This window comes from Gobio gobio (assembly GCF_949357685.1).
Source record: "Gobio gobio genome assembly, chromosome: 6".
NCBI lineage: Eukaryota > Metazoa > Chordata > Actinopteri > Cypriniformes > Gobionidae > Gobio > Gobio gobio.
Genome location: NC_137102.1, coordinates 54,297,000 through 54,323,037, shown reverse-complemented (window position 1 = coordinate 54,323,037; position 26,038 = coordinate 54,297,000). Strand labels below are relative to the sequence as shown.

Genomic DNA, 26,038 nt, shown 5'->3' with positions numbered 1-26,038 from the left:
ATAACTGAACTATATATTTTATAAATCGCTTTTTAAATATTAGGGGTGTAACAATATATTGTCTCTCACAATATATCGCAATACAAAAACAATATGTATTGGGGATAGTGACAATCTTGTATATAGTTCAAAATGAAAATTACTGTGTGAGAAAAAAAAAATCACAGTTTTAGTGTCAGTACAATATAAAATGTTGAATATAATGTATAATAATGCAATGGGAGAATATTTGTGGGTCCTGAAAATGCCAAATGTCTTATGTTACCAGTAAAAAGTGGCCTACATTATTTTAAATATAGTGCAAGCATTTTCGTCAAAAATAATTCTGTATTTTCAGCTTCAGAAACATGAACATTTTTATTCTGGTGTCACCATTGTCCTGTGCATTATGCTAGCTTATTCATTTCCACCCCCAATGTAATACCTAATTTAGAATTTTAATCAGTAGGCTACATAAACAGTACATTTTTTGTTAACCTTTTACCATATGTCTTGGAGTATCACAATAATATCATATGGTGAGTTCATATATATTTATACACACACATGCTTCCATCTTTTTCTGTGTTTGTTTAAGCACAATAATGAAGAGGAGGATACCGGAGATTTTTGTCAGATTCGGCTTCTTATTGTGTTTAAAAACAACAGATCTTACTGTCGTTAAATGATGCTGAAAAAACAGCGAGTGTCGCAAACAATGATCAAATACATGTCTAGCACGCGTTTACAAGGTAACGGATGCAAAAATAGGTCTTGTATGAATGGACCTTTACTTTTTAAAGGATATTTGCATTAAAGGCATGCGTGCAGTTTTACGGGGTTCTTAAAGCTACACAGAGTGTGTGACAGCCGTGAGGTGCGGCGCTGGCGTTTGATGGCACTATTGATGGGAAAGTTGTGAGGAAAGTCACAGAGCCACAGAGGAATTTGATTACCTTCATCCATTATCCGCACAGTGAGCGACGGAGAAACTCGCCATCTGTCATCCGTTTCATTAGCATCGTCAACACCTGCCCTGCCTGTTTACCACTTCTCTCTCTCTCTCTCTCTCTCTCTCTCTCTCTCGTTCTCTCTCTCATACTGATTTTTTTTTCAAACAAGCTTTTAATGAAATAATAAATGTTTTTCTTTGCTCGTGTAAATATAGTCTTATCCTGTTTAGGTGAACATATGTGCTTCATATATGAAATCCGCTTCACAAGTTTTGTCGAAAGAAGTTTACAGAGAGAAAGAAGATTTAAATATGTAGAGCGGAGTGATTATTCAGTTTAGGTTCATTATGCCATCTGCATAAAATAAATCAATCCAATATGATATAATCAGGGTTAACTTTATATGATTTATCTATCTATAAAAATCTATCTATTTAAAGAAAAGGGGGAAAAAACTGTGCTTTTCTAGAAAACAGAAATTAAATAAAGAAATCAAATGTAAAATAACAATCTTCACAGTATAAATTAAATAAAGATTAGTCATTAATTGAAGTTACAAAAGCTATTTAGTCGAGAGCAGTGAGTGATTTCGTTGACTTTGTTGTGCGATTAACATTAAAAAACAGACAGCAGAAATATTAGGCTGCTGTCACTTTAAGGCCGAATGCACTGATCCAATATACTGATTACTGTGCACATTGTTTTTCTCGATGGATTATGTTTACTTAAAGGTGCAGTGTGTAGTATTTATGAGGATCTATTGACATGACGATCTACCTGACGCGACTACCCAACCTGATCTCACGGCAATTCGTACATATTTTACGAGTTGGCTAATTCGTACGAATCTGTACGACCTCACTCGTACGAATGTGTACGATTTTTGCTAATTCGTACGTATTTGACGACTTGCCAAGAGTTGACAAATTCGTCCAAATGACCTACCTCAAACCCCGCCCCTAAACCTACCGGTCACTGGGGTTTAGACAAAACGTACAAATTCGTACGAGTGAGGTCGTACAAATTCGTACGAATTAGCCACCTCGTAAAATATGTACGAATTGGTCGTGAGATAGCGTTGGACTACCGTGTGCATGCAGTTCTCTTTCACGCCTTTCTCTTGAATGTTTAAATTAGCAAGGCTTAAATGAGTTTAGTTTAAACACAGATAGCAACATGTGCTGCACAGGTCTCACCTGAGCTCGCGCGCTATCAACACCCGGATGATGACGGCGTAAATGACTGGTCATAGAGCATACGGCACTCGCATTGAACAGTTTACAAAGTGTTAGTGTTTTGACCACGCTTTTTGATCATCGCTGTTGTAGCGTATTGGGAAGCCAGAATGCGTATACATCGACTGAAACACACATTATCCAAACTCTGTCTGTCTGTTTTACACATTGCTATTTAAAGATTTTTTTTCTATCTATCTATCTATCTATCTATCTATCTATCTATCTATCTATCTATCTATCTATCTATCTATCTATCTATCTATCTATCTATCTATCTATCTATCTATCTATCTATCTATCTATCTATCTATCTATCTATCCGTCTGTCTATCTATCATCTCTCTATCCAAAACCAAGCTGTCAACCAACAGCTAATGACAAACAAACATGACAGATTGCGGACTACCACACCATGGCATTTCGAAAAGTAAGGTAACAAAAAAGTGAAAGGAGGAAACAGTCCTTCTGGTTACCGAGGCATTCTGAATTCCTCCTCCAGCCCTCTCTGCAAAATCCCCAGGTGCTGCTGCGGGCCCCATTAGCGCCCGAGTCTCTGCCTCCAGCAGGCCATGCGTGTCCCCAATGACACTTTGTTGGATGAGAACCAAGTTTTTCCCCCCTCTGCAGTCAGAGAGCTCACTTCCGTCCAATCGCAGGACAGGAAGAGACAGGGGCGGAGTCCCGGAGAACAGGGCTGTCCCGGTGGACAGGTGGAACAGAGGAACATCATGAGCCGAACAACAGAACGGCATGCAGGACAGGAGGACAGAGGGTGAAATGTGACTGTCAAAAAATCAATGTACTGTTTAGGCCACATGTGTACTTAAAGCAATAGTGCATCCAAAAAATTCCAATCTGTCATTTACGGTATACTCACCCCCATTCGTTTCAAACCCGCATGATTTTTCTTTCCACATCAGTGGGTCTTATAAAAAAGCAAATGATAACAAAATACTGCTTTTAGAAACTTTGTAACGAAAATCTAATTAATAATAATAAATGCACATTTTACCAGGGCTACACTCTAAAAAATGCTGGGTTAAAAATAACCCAAGTTGGGTTGAAAATGGACAAACCCATTTATTGGGTTGTTTTAACCCATTCACTGGGTTAAAACAACCCATTCACTGAGTTAAAACAACCTAATTGCTGGGTTTGTCCATTTTCAACCCAACTTGGGTTGTTTTTAACCCAGCATTTTTTAGAGTGTACCTAAAACTAAAACAATAAAACAAACTACATTTGTATTACCTAAAATTTAAATTAAAACATTAAAAATAAAATTTCAAAATATTATCAATCCCTAACAATATATCAAGGGTACTAACATTGCATTTCTATACTAGCACTTCTAGTTTTTCAGCATTTCCCATGTTCTCCTCATGACAAATCACATTCCTCATTTGTAAGTCATTTTGAATGTAAGCTAAGTGAATAATGGTGTAAAACAGGCCTGCAATGAATTGTTGTTGAATTCGTGTGAAATGTAAACATTGCATTTGCTTGTAAAAACCCAATAGTGCAGAATAAATTTGCATACTAGATGTACATCAAAAGATGCCCACTATGAAGCGTGTCACAAAGCTCCGCCTTCATTCTAATTTGCGAATGTTGTTTTGAAGCCATGCGGCATCTAATGATATTTCTACAGTAGAAATACACGTAAAGCAAGACGCATTGTTTGATCATATGGGAAAAAAGCATGCAATACAAAACAGCAAATGACTTTGAATGAGCCGCTTCGACAGTTCATAGTTCAGCGAACAGCAGTGTAAACACACAATCACACATCTGGTGTTGAAGCTCCGGGAGCCCTGGGTCAAGTACACCTCCACCTTGAAAAAATTACTCGCAGCCTTCGGGGCAAATGCCCCAGTCTTCATGAATTCGCCCTGCCGTTGGGTTGTTTACTCAGAGGCCATGAAATAAATGCATGGATTGTTTTCAAGGTTTTTGTCTATCTTAGGTAACCGACACATTCAAATTTAGACTAGACAACAAAAAAATTACCTCTATATTTTCCAAATCAATTGAAAGTTGTCCTGGTTATGCAAAAATAATCAACACAGACAATATACAACAATACACAAATGGTTCACATGATTACCCTCTCAGAAAAAAAGCACCCTTTCAAAAATATGTACCATTTAGGCACTAATGCACTTTACCAGACTTTAAGGCTTGAGCCTAGTCCAGACTAAAATGCATGTTTGAGTTGTTTAGTTAAGTTTGTTAAGTTAAGACAACTCAAAGTATGTTAACCGTGAACACACAAGAGCGACCGATCAATGATTCACCATGGAAACAGACGCTAAGAAAAAGCGTGCCATTCTACTTCCTCTTCTTCTTTTGTTGAATGGCGATTTACATAACCTACTTAGTGCACATCGCCACCTATTTGGTGGTTGTGCAATAATTTTTTCAATGTCTTCATTTAATAATTCATCTTTATTCACTGAGAATAAGGATTATATTGTTTGTTTGATGCTAATTCATTGATTGCAGATCCATGTGTGAGATGAGAATAAAATTAATTATAAATATTTTTGGATTGAATTAACATTTAAACATCACCTTGTTATAATAGTGCTTTAGAATGAATATATAATATTGTATATTATAACTGTAACTATATAACACATTTAGTTATATTAATTGAACTATATTAATTAAATAAAACACATCTGAATACCTCTTAAGCAAACTAACCCTGGAACATAACCTGCTCCGGAGCAAGTTATGTTCAGAGAGTGAGTTGCCATGGTTACTTACATACGCTGAAAGTTACCTCCGTTTTTGGAACCGAAAGTTGAGGTTATCCTGCTTTCTGGAATACCCCCCTGGGGCCAGATAAACATAGTCATTATGTTATTGTTAGGACTGTGTAAAGATAAAAATAAATAAATAATATAGATAAATAAATAAACAAAGAAAACATTTAAGTTATTAGCAGCTTCTTAAAGAAAAAAAGGATGTCTAACTTGTAAGACTAGCCCCAGGCCTTAATATTAACCTCTAAAGGGGCTATATGTAAGAATTTTCATGTATTAATCGCTTTTTCAGAGAGAATGTGCTTGTAACGAAACTTTAAAAAAAAGTCCTTCCCGGACTTCCTAGGTTGTCTATGAAAGTCTGTGGAGTTATTTTTATGTGAAGGACTCGGGACGTTTTTATGCCAGGAAAATACCTTATTAGACTGTAAAAATAATATGGACGTAGTGTCCATGACGTCACCCATAGGATTCTGAAGAGCAGTTTTGAAGCGTAAAGTAAGGTCGAGCTGGCCGTTGCTATCTTGGCAGCGCGTCACTCCGGTTGAACAGAAAATGGGCAAAGAGGCGGGATGTGGGTGGTGGGTGCTGAGGTGACGTGATGACTAACAAACGGCAATCCACCTGTCACTCAAAGTGGCCACGCCCTTAATTATGCAGACCTTTAAGGCTTTATTATAATATAAACAAATGAGTTAAAAAAAAATTCTCCCCACTCACAGTTGTCATGAAGGGCAAAATTAGCCGTATAGACAAAAAACACAATTTGTACCAGGCTGTAAACATGTGTTTTTCTGCTGTATAGTTGGGCATTTTAACATGGAGCTCAATGAGATTCTGCTCCATTTTGGAGCCTGTCTCTAGCGGCCAGTCGATGAATTGCAATTCATGTCACTTCCGTATTGGCTTCAAGAGAAACTGGGGGAGGTTGCCTAGGCTAGAGGTTGCCGCTTGGAAAATACAAACAAATCAAAAGAAGTTTATGCGCGCTCCCTAGAGTTTCTCTTCCTTTCTATGACACCAAAACTAATGTTCAGGATAATGCCAAAAGAGCCATTTTGTACTGTAATGTCAATGTGTAATGCACATAAAATTAACTTTATATTTAACTAAACTAACATAACAGTGGCATTAGGCCTACCTCATCTGTCGACATGATTCCGGTGAATTGCAGAGCTGGTTGCAAATATATCCACATCACTGTGATCAGATGTTTTCTTAAATTGTTTTCTCAATGCTGTAATTTCTGTTGTGTGATTATTTTCTTATTGACAGAGGAAAGCGCGCAACACATTGCGGCTAGTCTGTCTCTCTCAGCAACGCGGAAGGCGTATGGATGTTCGTTAACGCTGTAAACTAAGGTATTTCCAACTTCTTTTTACTTCTTAAGTGATGAACGAAAAAAAACGTTGTCCTTCACGTTCAGTCTTGTGTACGTTATGTGTGAACTAGCGCGAGCACGAGAAATAAATTGTTGGCTGCAGTTCACTTAACCGCCTCAGTTATCGCTGATCTACGTATACTCCTTTTAAAGGGATAGTTCACCCAAAAATGAAAATTATCCCATAATTTACTCACCCTCAAGCCATTTTAGGTGTAGGCTATTCTTCTTTCAGATGAATACAATCATATTAAAAATACCTTGGCTAATCATAATATAATCCAAGATAATGGCAGATTTTGAAGCCCAAAAAAGTTAATCCAGGTGTAAGAAGGCGGTCTGGCGAATATTTTACTTTATAACATGTTAAATGTGGATATTTTGCTTACACAAACTCATCATTTCACTTCAGAAGGCATTTATTTACCCCCAGGAGCTGTGTGGATTAGGCTACTTGTATAATGGATGGATGCACTTTTTTGGGATTAAAATTTTGGGTTGCCATTATAAAGTTTGGAATAGCCTGGACATATTTTAATATAACTCCGATTGTATTCGTCTGAAAGAATGTCATATACACTCAGAATGGCTTGAGGGTGAGTAGCCTAACTCATAGGCTAAATTTCTTTTATGGGTGAACTATCCCTTTAAGTGAAAGCTTTGGTAACTTTTTTGAGAGTTTAGTTCCGTTTGAACAGTTTAAAATGATTGTGATGCTGGCAGAAGTTTCACACTCGAACAGTTTAGATTTTATTTTCCAATCAGCTCCACGTCCTGATTTATTTGAGATTTTTGGTATCAGTTGTGAACAGCAGGTGTGTTTCTGGGTAATGGCAGTTGGAACGTGTCCCATTAGCTCACAGACAAACAGCACAGACATGAAGAAATCTGACACATGGAAAGCTGCTCAGTTTAATGTTCATTTAATGTCGGGTTATTTTCTGCGCTGAGACTTTAAAATCACTTTTATTTCGAATTGCTGATGGTAAGAAGAGGAAACGCACACTATGAAGTGCTGTATTGTCCCTCAGGCACGTTAGGTCTGTTAATGAAGCCTTTTACACGGTCGCTTTGTCTGTTCGGCATTTTCTTGTGCTGTAAAACGTGACTTTGGACAAGTGTCAATAGAATACGAAGTTCTTGGCGATGAACTCTTTAATAGCTTTGAGCCTCTCAGCAAGAACCCCGCTATTATAAATGATCTGCCATCACTTTTTACTAATGGGAGTTAAATATGTCTCTTATTAGTCTTTCTGGGGCTCCAATAAACTTATGATTTATATAAATGACGGGAACTCATACATGTTTAATCAATGGCTGTATCATGTTCATTCCCATGAAATTGAAACTTCATACTGTATGAAAATAGGTCTGTCAAGTTAGCCCTGTGTAGAGGGTAATTGCTATTATTTGCTATCATAATGCTATGTGTGCATATATGTATAAGTGTGTGTGTGTGTGTGTGTGTGTGTGTGTCTGTGTGTGTGTGTGCGCGCATACACATACAGCATTATGATAGCATTTGTGATAGCATTTTATGATAGCATATATATATATATATATATATATATATATATATATATATATTAGTATAGAGGGGGGGGGGGGGGGGTATCATCTTAAAAAATGAATTTATTTAAGAATGAGCTGAAAAAAATATTTCTTTATTCTTGTCAGAATGCATGCCAGTGTGATGTAGCCTAATCTATTACATTTTAACCCAAAAATATATAGTATTAAAATACTCTACAAATAGTCTACAAATATTTTTGTATTTAGAATTTTTGTAATGTCGTTATTAAAATTGTAAATAAAAAAAATCGAATTATATATTTAAAATGTTAAATATTAATTAGGGCTGTCAAATCGCTTAATCGCGATTAATCGCATCTACATCAAAGTTTTTGTGTGTGTGTGTGTGTGTGTGTGTGTGTGTGTGTACATATATACAAACAAAAACTTTTATGTTAGATGCGATTAATCAATTTGACAGTGCGAATATTAATATATATATATATATATATATATATATATATATATATATATATATATATATATATATATATATATATATATATATATATATATATATATATATATATATAGGCTATGAATGCCTATGCACACACACACACAAGCAGCAAATTTGTGTTGACATTGTATGAAGACAAAGCATTCACATGAATCAGTCAAGATTTGTATGGATATTTGTTTTGGAATGAACGTTTTTACAGAGTCTTCTTAATGCGTTTGCCATTTTAAAGACGAGTATCATGCATTACTGTTACGTAATTTTTGTTCTCATTTCTCCGAGTAGTCTCTCACACCCTGGAACATAATTGCAGTCTTTCTCTCCTCTTCAGACCTCTGACTGCTGAGTTCAGAAGTGTTTCCCCGTGCCCAGGCCTCGTGCCAATCCGATGCCAATCTGACATGCAAATGAGCTCCTGGCTTCTGCTGTGGTGTCATTTTATGGCAGCCCTGCACCCATCACTCCCAGAATGCACTGCTTCCCACACCGCCTCTGCTCCTTAAAGCATCTAATTAAAACAGCAGATCCCTCGGCCTCACCCCCTCCCCTCCCCAGTCTCTCACACCATTCCACAAGAGAAATGATTATTAGGAATTTAATAGGGAGAGTTTTGTGTCCCAGGCCATCTGTGTCCCGGGGAAGGCTGGAAATTTGGGGAGGGTTGACGATGTGACTAGAGCTGTCCTTTTTTTCCCTCTCTCTCTCTCTCTCTCTCTCTCTCTCTCTCTCTCTCTGGGAATTATTATTCACTTCTGCAGCCAAAGTTTAAGGTGGTAAATCACCATTGTGGGGGCAGAGCATTTTTCACTTTTAATCACCAAGATTATTTCTAACAGGCTATTTATTTTAGGCAATGCCAGACTCAGAGGGATTGTGCCCTTTAACCATTCAAGACACTGTTTGTCCATTTAAATAATTGCTATTTATGAGGACTGCAATTCTATATCTTCTCATTTCATTATATTCAGAAAAATAAACAAACAAACCATTTAAATTTATTTTCTAATTTATTTATTTTTGAACTCACAAATGTTCTCATCCTCAGTGATCATTTTTTTCCCAAGAGTTGTGAATTGAGAAGAGACTAATTATGTTATGCAATAATAAAAAATAATACATATTATACTCTATATTGTATTATCTATCTATCTATCTATCTATCTATCTATCTATCTATCTATCTATCTATCTATCTATCTATCTATCTATCTATCTATACATGTCTGTCTGTCTGTCGTTTTCTGTCATAATATCGTTCTATCTAGATCTATAGTCTGTCGTTTTCTGTTGTTATAAATATAAAAATAAAAGCTCATTCAAAATATTAATAAAAACTATAATTGTGTCATTGGTCTAGTCATCACACAAATCTATTGAACTTTGATTATAGTGGATTCTATCTATCTATCTATCTATCTATCTATCTATCTATCTATCTATCTATCTATCTATCTATCTATCTATCTATCCATACATATGTCTGTCTGTCTGTCTGTCGTTTTCTGTCATTCTATCGTTCTATCTATAGTCTGTCGTTTTCTGTCATTGTAAATATAAAAAATAAAAGCTCATTCAAAATATTAATAAAAACTATAATAGTGTTATTGGTTTATCTATCTATCTATCTATCTATCCATCCATCCATCCATCCATCCATCCATCTTGCTTCTCACATATACTGTATCGGTATATATTTTCATAAAGCGGTGTAATTTATTGTAAATGCTATTCATATTTACTTGTGACATATTGACAATCAAGCCATGGGGTGCAATTATGAGCCACTCGTTAATTGATTCACTTAGAGTAAGTTGATTGTATGTGTTTATGTATATGCATATATGCATGTGTTGCATACATTATGAATAGCATTTTAATATGGGTCGCATGGACTCATAAAGAACAGATATGAATGTGAAAACGGTGTCCATATAAAAGCCAGACTAACGCCCCCAGCTCTGCCACCCACACAGAATATGCCATATGCTGCTCTATACTTTACCTCTATAGTCTCCTATGAGAGAGAGAGAGACAGGGCACATTCATGGTTAACCTCTCAGTCAAAGGAGAGCAAATGCATGCCAAGCATTCAGACCTTCACCCCCGAGACTGTTTGCCTGCAGACCTCTCTCTCTCTCTCTCTCACTCACTTGCACACACACTCCTCCTGTCAGGGAGCAGCTGTCAGAGGCTGACTGAAGGAGAGGATGAGTGTGAGAGGAAGGATGGTGTCATTGGCCTGGAGGTTTCCAGCTCCAGAGATTCACATGCCAAACACAGAGACACATTTTCACACTATAAGAGCAGGACAAGATGATGTCACAGAGGAGCAAAAACCAGCATGGGTTTCATTTTCCTTCACAGCAATTTGAGCCAATTAATTTTTTTTATATATAATACATTTATTTATTTTTTTATTTAATTAATTTTTTCAATTGTATTTATTTTACAACCAAATATACAAATGTTTACGTTTTTGTAGCTTTAAATCTCATTTCCTCTTCGCTGCTTCAGCATAGGGTCTATATTTTATGCCTGAATAAAACTATATTTAGGCTATAAGTATCCACAAATTTATAACTTCGTATTTAATTTGTATCTGTGTATCTGATAACCTGAAAGATATATAGAAACTTTAAATGACTGTAAATGACTGACACATTCGTCGCGCACAGATTAGACTGATACAGACAGATAACCTTTCAAATGCTCGGTTTCGGTTATATTTTATTTATTTCAAAATAAATAACATATTTGAAATTGCTGTTTTATCTAATAAATAAAATATTTTAATCGTCGCATAGGCTATGTATAAATAATGATTTTTGTGACAGTCGGTCAAACTCTGACTGCCTGGAGTCAATTCTGTCCGACTTTAAGAACTATTCGTTTTACTCTCAAAAAAACAATCGCTTAAATCATATAATAATGATAATAGTGATACTACTAATAATAATAGCTAATAATAATAATGAAGAAGAATCAGAATGAATCACCGATCTTTTTTTCAATGATCTTGAATTTCGTCTCCGTTTTACAAACTGCGAAGCAAACTTTGTTTGACAATTTGTTTGAAACATCTTTAATAATCATTTTAAATATATATAGCCTATATTAAAAAATGTAATTGAAAAATGTAATTTATATTTTAAATCAGCATACAGAACTGCCATTTCCCGACATGTGTTTTCCGACATCTTGTTGATCTGAAAAAATCTGTAGGAAAGCTAAACGTGTAAATTCATTAGATGTTTTATCTAATATCTTATTTATAATAATGATGATGATAACACTAATAAATAAATAATAATAATAATAAATTGCATTAAAGTTCGTTGTTTGGTACATTATTAACAAGCTTGTAAAAGGTCATAATGAATTCAACATGTTCATGCTGAAACCCCAGTAGAGCACTTATAACCAAATATGAATAAACATAAGGTCAAATGCAAACAATTGCTAATTGAATATTTATTATTTCAAGTTTTTTGCGTAACCTTCGCTTTAAACAAAAAAAATATATATATAGCCTATCTATCAAAAACAAATATAGCCTAACAGACTCATTCGTGCTGGATCAATCAAGAGTTTATATTAAAGTTTTTATCAAAGTTATTTATCAAGTGCATTGCACAAACTAGAATTTAAAGAAAGTGATTTCGTTTTTTCTGTAGGCCTATGTACCTTTTCAAGTCTACATTTTTAAATTCCTTCATTTGTACATTCTACATTCGTTTTTATTATCAGATCTGACAACTTAATAATAATAAATAATATGATTTAAAACGCAAATGTCGAGTCTCATGCCGTGTTGTATTTTTTCATCTGTTTTTATATTTTCAAACATTAAAGCCGTCAATGTTCATCTCTCAGGCGACTTCCTCAAGAAAGAGCAAAACACAGTGGATAACATTCAAGATTTATTTCGACAAGCCGATCGAAGTGCACGAGCCCCTCAAGTTCACATCATTGTTCCTCTGTCAACAAAATAAATAGAAGAAGAAGAAAAAAAAAACATTTCCACGTTGCAAAATCACAATAGTTTTCTTTACATTAAGCGGGATCAGTCAAAAGGATGAGTGAGTAGGGGAGGTATAGTTCAAAGACACAGATGTCTATAAATAATAAAATTCACACAATAAGGCTATTTACATGTCTGCACGATAACACGTCATACTGTGTTGCATAGTTCCATTATTGCTATCATGATTCTGTGTTTCATGTAACACGCAAATAAATCCATTTCCACAGTATATACGAGACAAAATAGTTTTTTGTTTTGTTTTGTTACTTAGTTGATTGTAATAGGCCTACCACAGCCTGCGTCGATGCATATGAGCAAACCTATGCAGTCTGAAATAAATAGAATTGATTTTTTTACAGGATTTGATGATGAAATCAAACGTGCCCAAAACAAAGCAAAACAATCAGCAACACGCACTAATTAATTAACAGATTAGTGTAGCTGGCGTCCAACCCCTTTGCTCGCTTTTAATTATGGAAACCCGTATTTAATTCGTCCTGGCTCTGCTGGAACGATTGGCTGCGGGGATGTAAGTCATAAGGAAAATGGCTGTCTGGGGAAACGCGGTACATGGAGCCCCGGCCGGGGACGTTACAGTATCTCATCCCGTAATGGCAGTTCTTACTGTACTCGACTTGGTCCTCGTGCTTTTTAAGCGAGAAAATCCCGTTGTAATTAATCGGAGGACTCATTTGGCCGTCAAAATGAGGGCTGCTGCTCTCTGGAGACGCGCTGTCGTAGTAGGACTCGTAGGACGCGTAATAGTTGTACGGCCGGAACGGTTTGACGCTGTCCCGGGTCCCAGAGCTGAGGCCGGTGGGCGTGGCCATCTCGGCAGCGTTCGGATACGGGTACAGGGAATCGTACTGAGGCCTGCCCGAGAACGACACGTCCCCGTTGTGGTCTGTGAGGAAATTTCTGGCGTTCAGCTGCAAGCACCCCGCGACCAAGTTGGTGGTGGGCTGCGACAGGCCCTTGCACAGGGTCTGCACGAACGCGAGCAGGTCGGGCCTCTTCCCCGCGCTCAGAGTCTCAGATAGAGCCCATATGTAATTCTTGGCCAGCCTCAGAGTCTCGATCTTGGAGAGTTTTTGCGTTTTGGAGTAGCACGGCACGACTTTGCGCAGGCTCTCGAGCGCGTCGTTGAGGCCGTGCATGCGGCTGCGCTCGCGCGCGTTCGCTTCTTGGCGGCGCATTTTGACCCGTTCGCCGCGTCCTTCGCCGAATTTCTTTTTACGCGCGCCTTTCTTCTTCGGGAGACCGTTCTCGTCGTCCTCTCTCTCCTCCTCCTCCTCCTCCTCCTCTTCCCTGTCCGTGATGTCGTCCTCTGCCTCCTTGAGCTCGGCGCTGTTGAGTGTCCGCGCGTCTTCTTGACGCGTGAATGTCGCACCAAACTGAGACTCGCGCATCATATCTGGGTCTTCAAATGGCACGGTTAGCATCGTCCCTGCACAACAACACAAAATTAACAACAAAAATGAAACAGTCATGACGTCAATTACCCGGAAGCCATGGGTTAGTAAAGATTTTCTTAAAACATTTAAACATCTAGTTTCTACTTAATAATTTGCCAAAGCCATAACGAGACCACGGTGGCCTATAACGTGCACGTAAAAATGTTTCAAACTTTGATATTTGTCTGCAACAAATGAGTTCACAAATGTACAACTTATCAAAAGAGTGGCATTTTTACTACTTTGTGCATTAACGTGGTAATCAGATTAAATGATTATGCCATCCCATAATGATCAGCACAAAACAGATTGTTTATCTGGTTCAATTTCTGAGTGCGAGAGCATTAATGAACGCGTTCTGATCACGAATGATATTTCTAGTTTTTCTTTTCTAAGCATATTGTGATACATTTTGTGTGGATGTTTTATGCCAAATCAAATGATAACCTGCTGATTCAGATGATGCACATTTTGTCATGTTAACGATCACAAATCAAATTACTAACGATACTTAATCAACTCAAAATTGTTGTTGTGCACACATATTTACGGCTTCTATTGTTGGTTCAGGAGGGTGGTGGTGGTCATGTATGATAGAGATTTCACATGTAGCTCATTTCTAATTGGTTAATCTGGCGCTGTTACTCTCTGCACTGCCCTACTCTGGCAAACGACAATTAATAAAATAGCCAGAACGAACCTGGGTGAACTCAAACGCATGCCATATTAGGCACATTGCTTGTTGTAAGCAAATAAGGTAGCAAAGACTGGAGCTAAGCGGTTTTTTTTTTGTTTTGTTTTTTTTACAATAAACACAACAAAAACACATGCATGCTATAAAATCATAATAATTCTCCACGGCTCACCTGTTTCGTTCAGTGTTCAGCTTGCATGTTCAAATTCCTCGCGACGTTCAGAGCTGCCTCCCATGTGCTTGATGTGAAGCTGTAAGAATTCCTTTAATCTCCCTCTCCCTCTCTCTCTCTCTTTCACAGAGAAATGACACCCATGCCAGGCACCAGCGCTGGTACCCATGCCATCTGCCACTGACGTTTTGTTGGTCACATGATGCAGTCTCCAGGGACCTTCATTCCGCTCTCATCATCTGGTGCGCACGGTAATGGGCACCGGGAGGCTCTCATTTACCGTCAAAAAACTCCGGGTAAAAAAAGAGAGATTAATGCCAGTACTGCTGCGGCAATACCAGTGTAGAAACGACTAAATGATTTAGACTTTAAAGTGAAGCGTGTGTTTGATTATAGGGCGACGGATGCTGCAGGCAAGAGCAAATCAGTTGAGATGTCTTCACGTATATGCGTGTTAGAGTCGTCTGATGGATAATAAATGCTCAAATATTACATCAAATCTCTGCATCTACATAGCCTGCATGCATATGAATGTGAAAGAGCATTCAGATGGTAAACAGAACAAAGAATGAATTCATTGTGCTGTCATGATATGTGCAATATGTACACAATCAAACCCTCGCTTTGATATCGGAACTGTGAGATTTAGATATTTAGGGGTGAATTCAGGAAACTTTTCTACGGTCATCTCAATGGCAAAAAAGTGTCCCAATCAACCTGAATTCACCCTATGAGGCAAGTTGTCACAATGGCTTTGTCTCAAGAATTTTTTTTTGTTGCAATATTTATCAGGTAAACAATAAAACCACAACGAGAGACAAGAATAATAATGAAGGCAGATTTTTTACTGAAATTTACTGAGATTTTTCATAGTCGTCAGATTGGGGCGAAATCTCATATGTTTCAAATGATAATGTCATTGGTGGAAAAGGATGGTTTCAGATATTATTTTATTTCATTTTATTCCATTTTTTTTTAATGTTACCTTTGAATGTTTTTGCTATTTAATTGATGGTTTTGTCTTCCATAATTGTTTTACTATTATAAATGTTATAAATTCCTTATGGAACCTCTATTTATTAAAAATGATATATATGACTCTGAACTCGTTTCTTAAAGTTAACTCAACCCCCTGTTCAACTTTCAGCGAACTCATGATGACTAGTTAGATATTTACTGAGGAAGGTATACTTACTGTAAAAAAAACAATAGTTTCAGTGAAACTAGAAAAATGGCACAACTTGCCACAAATTGGCATAACTTCAACAACTCAAGTTGAGTAAACTCAAAAATGCTTTGCAGCTGTTTGCTTTATTTTTTTAAGTTTAGATAGATAGATAGATAGATAGATAGATAGATAGATAGATAGATAGATAGATAGATAGATAGATAGATAGATAGATAGATAGATAGATAGATAGATAGATAGATAGATAGATAGATAGATAGATAGACAAAGAGAGATATATGATAGATAGATAGATAGATAGATAGATAGATAGATAGATAGATAGATAGATAGATAGATAGATAGATAGATAGATAGATAGATAGATAGATAGATAGATAGATAGATAGATAGATAGATAGATAGATAGATAGATAGATAGATAGATAGATACAAGAAAGATAGATAGATAGATAGATAGATAGATAGATAGATAGATACAAGAAAGATAGATAGATAGATAGATAGATAGATAGATAGATAGATAGATAGATAGATAGATAGATAGATAGATAGATAGATAGATAGATAGATAGATAGATAGATAGATAGATAGATAGATAGACAAAGAGAGATAGATAGATAGATAGATAGATAGATAGATAGATAGATAGATAGATAGATAGATAGATAGATAGATACATAGATAGATAGATAGATAGATAGATAGATAGATAGATAGATAGATAGATAGATAGATAGATAGATAGATAGATAGATAGATAGATAGATAGATAGATAGATAGATAGATAGATAGATAGACAAAGAGAGATATATGATAGATAGATAGACAAAGAGAGATATATGATAGATAGATAGATAGATAGATAGATAGATAGATAGATAGATAGATAGATAGATAGATAGATAGATAGATAGATAGATAGATAGATAGATAGATAGATAGATAGATAGATAGATAGATAGATAGATAGATAGATAGATAGATAGATAGATAGATAGATACAAGAAAGAAAGATAGATAGATAGATAGATAGATAGATAGATAGATAGATAGATAGATAGATAGATAGATAGATAGATAGATAGATAGATAGATAGATAGATAGATAGATAGATAGATAGATAGATAGATAGATAGATAGATACACTCAAAAAAATATTCTAGCTCTTTGCTCAGTTAATTAAAAAAAATAATAACAACAAATGTTTAGTTTTTTACTTAATTGTCATTCAATTGAATTACGTTAAATTAAATTAAATCTGTAAAATGTTAAGCTAACACAAACCATTTCTGTTGGGACTACATGATCCATTTCTGTTGCATTGACTGAAACTGGGCAGTGGATTTCTAGTTCCCAGCATGCTTTGCATAGGGATGGATCAGGAGAGTAAATTAAAAATGAAGTGAAATTAAGTGCTGTGTAATGTGTTTTTTAGTAAAGGGAAATACCAGTTAATGTTTGATGTTCAGTTATATTTGACATTTAAAAGAGTTTATGTTATGTCAATTTTTGAGGTTAACATTATCGTGAAGTGTAGACCTTAGGTTAGGCTGTGGGTGGCTACGTGAATAAGCTAACGTCAGTGATGAGAAGTGTTTTACTTGATCAATACTTGCATGCTACAAATGTTACACTTGGCATATGAAAAAGGGTTGCGTTGGCTATTAGTTTTTATAGACAAATAAAAAAAATTTGTTTGAGGGTCAGCACGTCATTTACATAGTCTATCATCAGTTCTACCCCTTGCAATCAAAAGATCATGGAACATGTATGTGTGCACAACAGCTACCCACAACCTAACCACAAGCTCAACTCTTCCCCACAATGGTAACCAATATATACACTCACCTAAAAGATTATTAGGAACACCATACTAATACTGTGTTTGACCCCCTTTCGCCTTCAGAACTGCCTTAATTCTACGTGGCATTGATTCAACAAGGTGCTGAAAGCATTCTTTAGAAATGTTGGCCCATATTGATAGGATAGCATCTTGCAGTTGATGAAGATTTGTGGGATGCACATCCAGGGCACGAAGCTCCCGTTACACCACATCCCAAAGATGCTCTATTGGGTTGAGATCTGGTGACTGTGGGGCCATTTTAGTACAGTGAACTCATTGTCATGTTCAAGAAACCAATTTGAAATGATTCGAGCTTTGTGACATGGTGCATTATCCTGCTGGAAGTAGCCATCAGAGGATGGGTACATGGTGGTCATAAAGGGATGGACATGGTCAGAAACAATGCTTAGGTAGGCCGTGGCATTTAAACGATGCCCAATTGGCACTAAGGGGCCTAAAGTGTGCCAAGAAAACATCCCCCACACCATTACACCACCACCACCAGCCTGCACAGTGGTAACAAGGCATGATGGATCCATGTTCTCATTCTGTTTACGCCAAATTCTGACTCTACCATCTGAATGTCTCAACAGAAATCGAGACTCATCAGACCAGGCAACATTTTTCCAGTCTTCAACTGTCCAATTTTGGTGAGCTTGTGCAAATTGTAGCCTCTTTTTCCTATTTGTAGTGGAGATGAGTGGTACCCGGTGGGGTCTTCTGCTGTTGTAGCCCATCCGCCTCAAGGTTGTGCGTGTTGTGGCTTCACAAATGCTTTGCTGCATACCTCGGTTGTAACGAGTGGTAATTTCAGTCAAAGTTGCTCTTCTATCAGCTTGAATCAGTCGGCCCATTCTCCTCTGACCTCTAGCATCAACAAGGCATTTCCGCCCACAGGACTGCCGCATACTGGATGTTTTTCCCTTTTCACACCATTCTTTGTAAACCCTAGAAATGGTTGTGCGCGAAAATCCCAGTAACTGAGCAGATTGTGAAATACTCAGACCGGCCTGTCTGGAACCAACAACCATGCCACGCTCAAAATTGCTTAAATCACCTTTCTTTCCCATTCTGACATTCAGTTTGGAGTTCAGGAGATTGTCTTGACCAGGACCACACCCCTAAATGCATTGAAGCAACTGCCATGTGATTGGTTGATTAGACAATTGCATTAATGAGAAATTGAACAGGTGTTCCTAATAATCCTTTAGGTGAGTGTATATATATATATATATATATATATATATATATATATATATATATATATATATATATATATATATATATATATATATATATATATATATATATATGTGTGTGTTCTACAAACTATTGTAAATGTTCAAAATAACTAAACATTAAACACTTAAACTCTAACAGGTCTTTCCATTTTCTTAAAAACACAGAAAACTCATGCAACTCTACACAAAGGCATCAGTCTGAACAGCAACAGCACTGGTTGGCTCAACAAGAGTGAATTATGTTCAGGAAACATTCACAGAATACGTCAAATGAAACTGGTGTGATCTCATTCACTTACGACGAATTTTACTCATCAGTGCAATTAACCCAGTTGAAGTTCAAATAAATCAGTTCAACTGTGTGGAAATAGGTGTAATTGTATTAAGTTAGACCAACAAGCTATTTTTTTTTGTTTATAAAGATAGATAGATAGATAGATAGATAGATAGATAGATAGATAGATAGATAGATAGATAGATAGATAGATAGATAGATAGATAGATAGATAGATAGATAGATAGATAGATAGATAGATAGATAGATAGATAGATAGATAGATAGATAGATAGATAGATAGATAGATAGATAGATAGATAGATAGATAGATAGATAGATAGATAGATCAGTGCTATAGTAAGTTAGGCCCTCAGTGACAGCTCTGAATCTCTGTAGTGCAGTCTAGCGAGGAGACTGTTAGAAGTGCAGCTGTGTTTAGGTTACGCTTCATCGTCTTTAAATCATATAGTAGACAAACTACTACTTTTCCAGTAAATATTTCTCTGTGCAGCAGAGGGCAGTCCCCAAAACGGCAACATTTGGACACACACACACACACATTCACACTCTGCCCCCCAAAACGCCTCAGCTGGCATTCTGCACGTTCTGGTCCAGTTCACACCAGCATCTGATGAGTCAAACTCCTCATTTCAGACTAATCAGTTGACTGCACTAATTGCAAATGCAAATATGCAAATTTAAATTAATTAATTACTCCACTAATTAGTTCTCTGGTCTTTTCAGGTAATAAATCATTGTGTAGTTGAAAGAAAGAGATGGAGAGAGAGAGAGAGGGGAAATGCATTTATCTGCCACCTACTACTCTTATGGTGATTCACACACACTCGACTCGAGTCCTGTTACACACCGAGGAGAACGTTTGCAAGAATTCCAATGGGAATGGCTTTCGGGTGCATTATATTGACCATTTGAATCAGATATTTTTGGACACGGCATTACGCAAATATACCGTTCAAAAGTTTGGGGGAAGAAATTAATACTTTTTTTCAGCTTTAAATTGATTAAAAGTGGCATAAAAGACTTTAATAATGTTACAAAAAAACATTTATATATCGAATAAATGCTGTTCTTTTGAACAGCAAAGAATCCCAAAAGGAACATTGATAATAATCATAAAAGTTTCTTAAGTGTCAAATCATCATATTAGAATGATTTCTGAAGGATCATGTGACACTGAAGACTGGAGTAGCCTAATGATGCTTCGATCACAGAATATATAGACATTCAAATAGAAAACCGCTATTGTAAATGATAATAATGCAATAACAATATTACCGTTTTTTACTGTAAAATAATGTTACCAACCCCAAATGTTTGAATGGTATTCCATCTGAACCAGGTCAGGTTCTTATCAGCTATAGGAGGTGGATGGTAAACCTGGATGATGCATTGCTATTCTTCCACCTGTAAATGAGGCTTTTTGTTGCCACAGCGATGACAGCTCGTGCTCGTCAGCTGTTTTAATTATCACATTATCAGCGTTTAAAGGCAGTGTGACGAGCCGAGTTGCTAATGAAGGCGCTGGAACTCTCACAATGAGACGGAGATGAGACAAACCGCCTGCCAGAATCACAGGTGACACACTGACTGGTGGTCCGATTCGAAGCTGCTGGTGGCACAGAGAATCTTACAGGCAGAAAAAAAGAAGGATGTGTTAGAGAAAGAAGCGTGCGCCGTACCTTTCCTTGAGTAAACCTCTTAAAAATAGAACTTTTTCCCCCCGCAGATGTTTCTTGCTGTAGCATTAACTAACACCTACACTACTGACAGTGTTGTGGCGCACCCTCGCCTCACATTTCATAATCACACCTTTACTGTGTTGCAAAATGCAAAAAGCACCCTGATTTCCACACACACACGATCGATCAAAACACAACGTTACACAAAGATTCACATTATGGCAGGTGCATCTGCTGGTTTTCAATCATCTTGTTCAAGGTGTTTTAAGTTCTTCCTGTGATCTGACTATATCAAAGAGAAAATCACTCAGAAACAACATTTGGGGATCTTTTGAATATAATCCTCACACTGTTGTTTGTATCCTTTGGAATTTCTTATCAGTTTTTATCTGGAATCTGATCTGAGCCATTCCAGATGTAGACGAAATACAGATGTAGACACTAGACAGGCAAAATATCGGTGTATGGATTTACTTTTGACAAGAAATGGCAAGTAACACAATGAATTCAACTAGAAATTTAGAAGGAGAAAAAATATATAGTATGTTCTTTTAAAACTTGATACAATAAACATTTACATCAAAAAATATAGTGTAGATAGGTAGACACGGATAGATAGAACGACAGACGGACGGTCGGATGGATGGATAGATAGATAGAACAACAGAGAGATTGATGGATGATAGACAGATGGATGGATAGAATGACAGAGGTGGATGTGAGAAGGTGGTCCAGTGGGTTAAACCATGGAACTGATATGCAGAAGGTTGCTGGTTCGATCCCAGCGGTCACCACCAGTGTGTCCTTGAGCAAGGCACTTTACTCCATGTTGCTCCAGGGGGATTGTCCCTGTACGAAGGGCACTGTAAGTCGCTTTGGATAAAAAGCGTCTGCCAAATGCGTAAATGGGATGGATTGATTTATAAAATGACAGACGGATGGATTGATAGAATGATGGATGGATGGATGGATGGATGGATGGATGGATGGATGGATTGATAGAATGATGGATGGATGGATGCATGGAATGACAGATAGATGGATGGGTGGATGAACAGATTGATAGAACGACAGACAGATGGATGGATGGATGGAACGACAGACAGATGGATGGATGGGTGGATTGATAGAACGACAGATGGATGGATGGATAGAATGACAGACAGATGGATGGATGGATGCATGGAATGACAGACAGATAGATGGATGGATGAATAGATTGATAGAACGACAGACGGATGGATGGATGGATGCATGGAATGACAGACAGATAGTATCTGTCTGATAGATGGATGGATGAATAGATTGATAGAACGACAGACGGATGGATGAATGGATTGATAGAACGACAGACAGATGGATGGATGGATGGATGGATGGAACGACAGACAGATGAATGGGTGGATGAATGGAATGACAGACAAACAGATGGATGGATGAATGGAATGACAGACAGATAGATAGATAGAATGATGGATGGATGGATGGATGGAATGACAGACAGATGGATGGACGGATGAATGGATGGATGGATGGATAGAACAACAGAGAGATGGATGGATGGATCGATGAATGGATGGGTGGATGGATTGATAGAATGACAGACAGATGGATGGACGGATGAATGGATGGATAGATAGAACAACAGAGAGATGGATGGATGGATGGGCGAATGGATTGATAGAATGACAGACAGATGGATGGATGGATGGATGGATGGATGGATGGATGGATGGATTGATAGAATGACAGACGGATGGATGGATGGATGGATTGATAGAATGACAGACGGATGGATGGATTGATAGAATGACAGACAGGTGGATGGATTGATTTATATAATGACAGACAGATGGATGGATGGATGGATTGATAGAATGACAGACAGATGGATGGATGGATGGATTGATAGAATGACAGACAGGTGGATGGATTGATTTATATAATGACAGAGATGGATGGATGGATGGATTGATAGAATGACAGACAGATGGATGGATGGATGGATTGATAGAATGACAGACAGGTGGATGGATGGATGGATTGATAGAATGACAGGTGGATGGATTGATTTATATAATGACAGATAGATGGATGGATGGAATGACAGACAGATAGATAGATGGATGGGTAGATGGGTAGATATATTTTTATATTTTCAGCTTTCATTTTAATTTTATCAATTATATGATGTGCTTTTGTCATTTGTATTAGTTTTCTTCTTTATCTTTATGTAGTTTTAGTAATAAAAATATATATTTTATTTTATTCTAGCTTTGTTTCAGTGAGTGAAAGGCCATTTTAAGGGGTTCATTGTTCAAAATGCAATGATTCATATGGACTACGTTTATTATGACCTTTTATGTTCTTTTGTCCTCGATTGTCCATTCAACATATTTCCTTTAGAGTTTTGATTAAAAATAACATAATACAAGTTTGAAACGACATGAGGGTGAGAAAATAATGACAGGATTTTCATTTTTGAGTGAACTAAACAGGGGTTTTCAAACTGGGGTCCTCCAGAAGGTTCTAAGGGGTCCCCAGAACATTTCAGGGAATAAAAAGACAAAGCAAAAATGGTTAGAGTCAACTAAACATTATAACTGAATTTAAGAATTGTATATGTGTGCTTTGTTTTTCTCACTATCCCTTTATCTCACTCACTGAGGTTGTAAGGCAGTTTTCTTAACGCAGTGCGTGAGCTGCTTGCATACATTTATTATGAAAGTTGCTTATAAAAATAATTTAATTGAAAATGTCCTTCAGGTTTTTACGTCCAACATTAAGTATAGCTAATTTAAGTTTGGAAACAATATGTGGTAACGCTTTAGATTACGGCCCGGAAAGTACAGCGTAATAAAGAGAATTTAAAGCATAATTTTCGGTAATTATAGTGTAACTATAAAGTAAGTATGTGTAGGTATAAGGGAACAATATGTACTTTTGGGGAATAAAGTGGTAACTATCAGGAAAATTAACACATTATTTATACTGTAAGTATTTTTGAATTAAGGGGTAATTATTCATGTAGTTACAGGGTAAGTGTGAATCTGCGGGGTGTAAATTAAAGTGGTGCTTGTTCCCCTCTTGTTTCGTGTAGTTACAGGGTAAGTGTGAGTCTGCGGGCTGTAAATTAAAGTGGTGCTTGTTCCCCTCTTGTTTCGTGTAGTTACAGGGTAAGTGTGAGTCTGCGGGCTGTAAATTAAAAAGTGGTGCTTGTTCCCCTCTTGTTTCGTGTAGTTACAGGGTAAGTGTGAATCTGCGGGCTGTAAATTAAAGTGGTGCTTGTTCCCCTCTTGTTTCGTGTAGTTACAGGGTAAGTGTGAATCTGCGGGCTGTAAATTAAAAAGTGGTGCTTGTTCCCCTCTTGTTTCGTGTAGTTACAGGGTAAGTGTGAGTCTGCGGGCTGTAAATTAAAAAGTGGTGCTTGTTCCCCTCTTGTTTCGTGTAGTTACAGGGTAAGTGTGAATCTGCGGGCTGTAAATTAAAGTGGTGCTTGTTCCCCTCTTGTTTCGTGTAGTTACAGGGTAAGTGTGAATCTGCGGGCTGTAAATTAAAAAGTGGTGCTTGTTCCCCTCTTGTTTCGTGTAGTTACAGGGTAAGTGTGAATCTGCGGGCTGTAAATTAAAGTGGTGCTTGTTCCCCTCTTGTTTCGTGTAGTTACAGGGTAAGTGTGAATCTGCGGGCTGTAAATTAAAAAGTGGTGCTTGTTCCCCTCTTGTTTCGTGTAGTTACAGGGTAAGTACAATAATCAACGCATACAAAATCTGATATCACTCGGAAATATATATTTGAAAAACACGTTTTTTAAAACAGATTTACAACACTTATTCGTTTCTCTTGCTTGGCTTTATCCTCGTCTTGTTCCTCTACTTTTTCGTCCTTGCCACAGATAAATCTTAAGAAGGATGTCTCCAGCTATTCTGTATTATGTAGCTAACTACACTGAAAATACAGTTCACGCTTTATTAAAAAAAAATTGTATGCGTTGTTTATTGTACTTACCCTGTAACTACACGGATAATTACCCCTTAATTAAAAAATACTTACTGTATAAATAATGTGTTAATTTTCCTGAAAGTTACCCCTTAATTCCCCCAATATTACATATTGTTCCCTTATACCTACACATACTTACTTTATAGTTACACTATAATTACTGAAAATGATGCTGTAAATTCTCTTTAGTTACGCTGTACTTTCTGGGCCGTAATCTAAAGCGTTACCCAATAGGTTGTATTTATAATGTCATACTTACTATTTATCTAATAGTTTAAATGTTTTTTTCATACATAAAAGTATGTGACCATGGAGCACAAAACCAGTCATAAGTCTCACGGGTATATTTGTGACAATAGCCAACACTACATTGTATGGGTCAAAATAATAAATTTTTCTTTGATGCCAAAAATCATTAGGATATTAAGTAAAGATCATGTTACATGAAGATAAATGTATAAATCTTTATTTAAAAAAAATGACCCTTATCGTTTTGTGGTCCAGGGTCACATATATAGAAGGATTTTAGGAAGGGGGTCCCTCATAAAAGGTTTATCATATTTGGGTGTCCTTGGCATCATAACGTTTGAAAACCCCTGAACTAAACCTTCCAATAGGTTTAAACGAGAACAAAAATGTGATTTTATCTGTAAGACTAAAGAACAATCTTGCATTATTGAGCGGCATGAAGCTGTGAAATGATCATACTCATGGGCTGATGGCATGAGGACAGGCACACACACACACACACACACACACACACACACACACACACACACACACACACACACACACACACACACACACACACACACACACACACACACACACACACACACACACACACACACACACACACACACACACAGACAGAGACGTGCAGGTTGGCTGGGCACTGTTATTCTGCTGTGATTAGAGGACTTTGGGTCTCAGAACCACCATCTACAGCTGTGCTGTTTCTATCAATTACATGGCCCATATGCCAGCAGCCCACTCCGCCCAGGTGGAACCTCAGATGGAAGGAAAGGTGCAACATGCTGATGGACACACACAAACACAGCTCATACACAAACACACACCAATGT

The 26,038-nt window shown here is 37.0% G+C and overlaps 1 protein-coding gene across 1 annotated transcript; it reads right to left on the bottom strand.

The window, feature by feature from the left end:
- Window positions 1-12,268: 12,268 nt before the first annotated feature.
- On the bottom strand, window positions 12,269-13,820 carry neurod6b (neuronal differentiation 6b; the record flags this gene model as incomplete). Its single annotated transcript, XM_079820609.1, has 1 exon — window positions 12,269-13,820. The coding sequence occupies one exon, from the start codon at window positions 13,818-13,820 to the stop codon at window positions 12,846-12,848; it is 975 nt and encodes a 324-aa protein (XP_079676735.1). The 3' UTR covers window positions 12,269-12,845.
- Window positions 13,821-26,038: the final 12,218 nt, after the last annotated feature.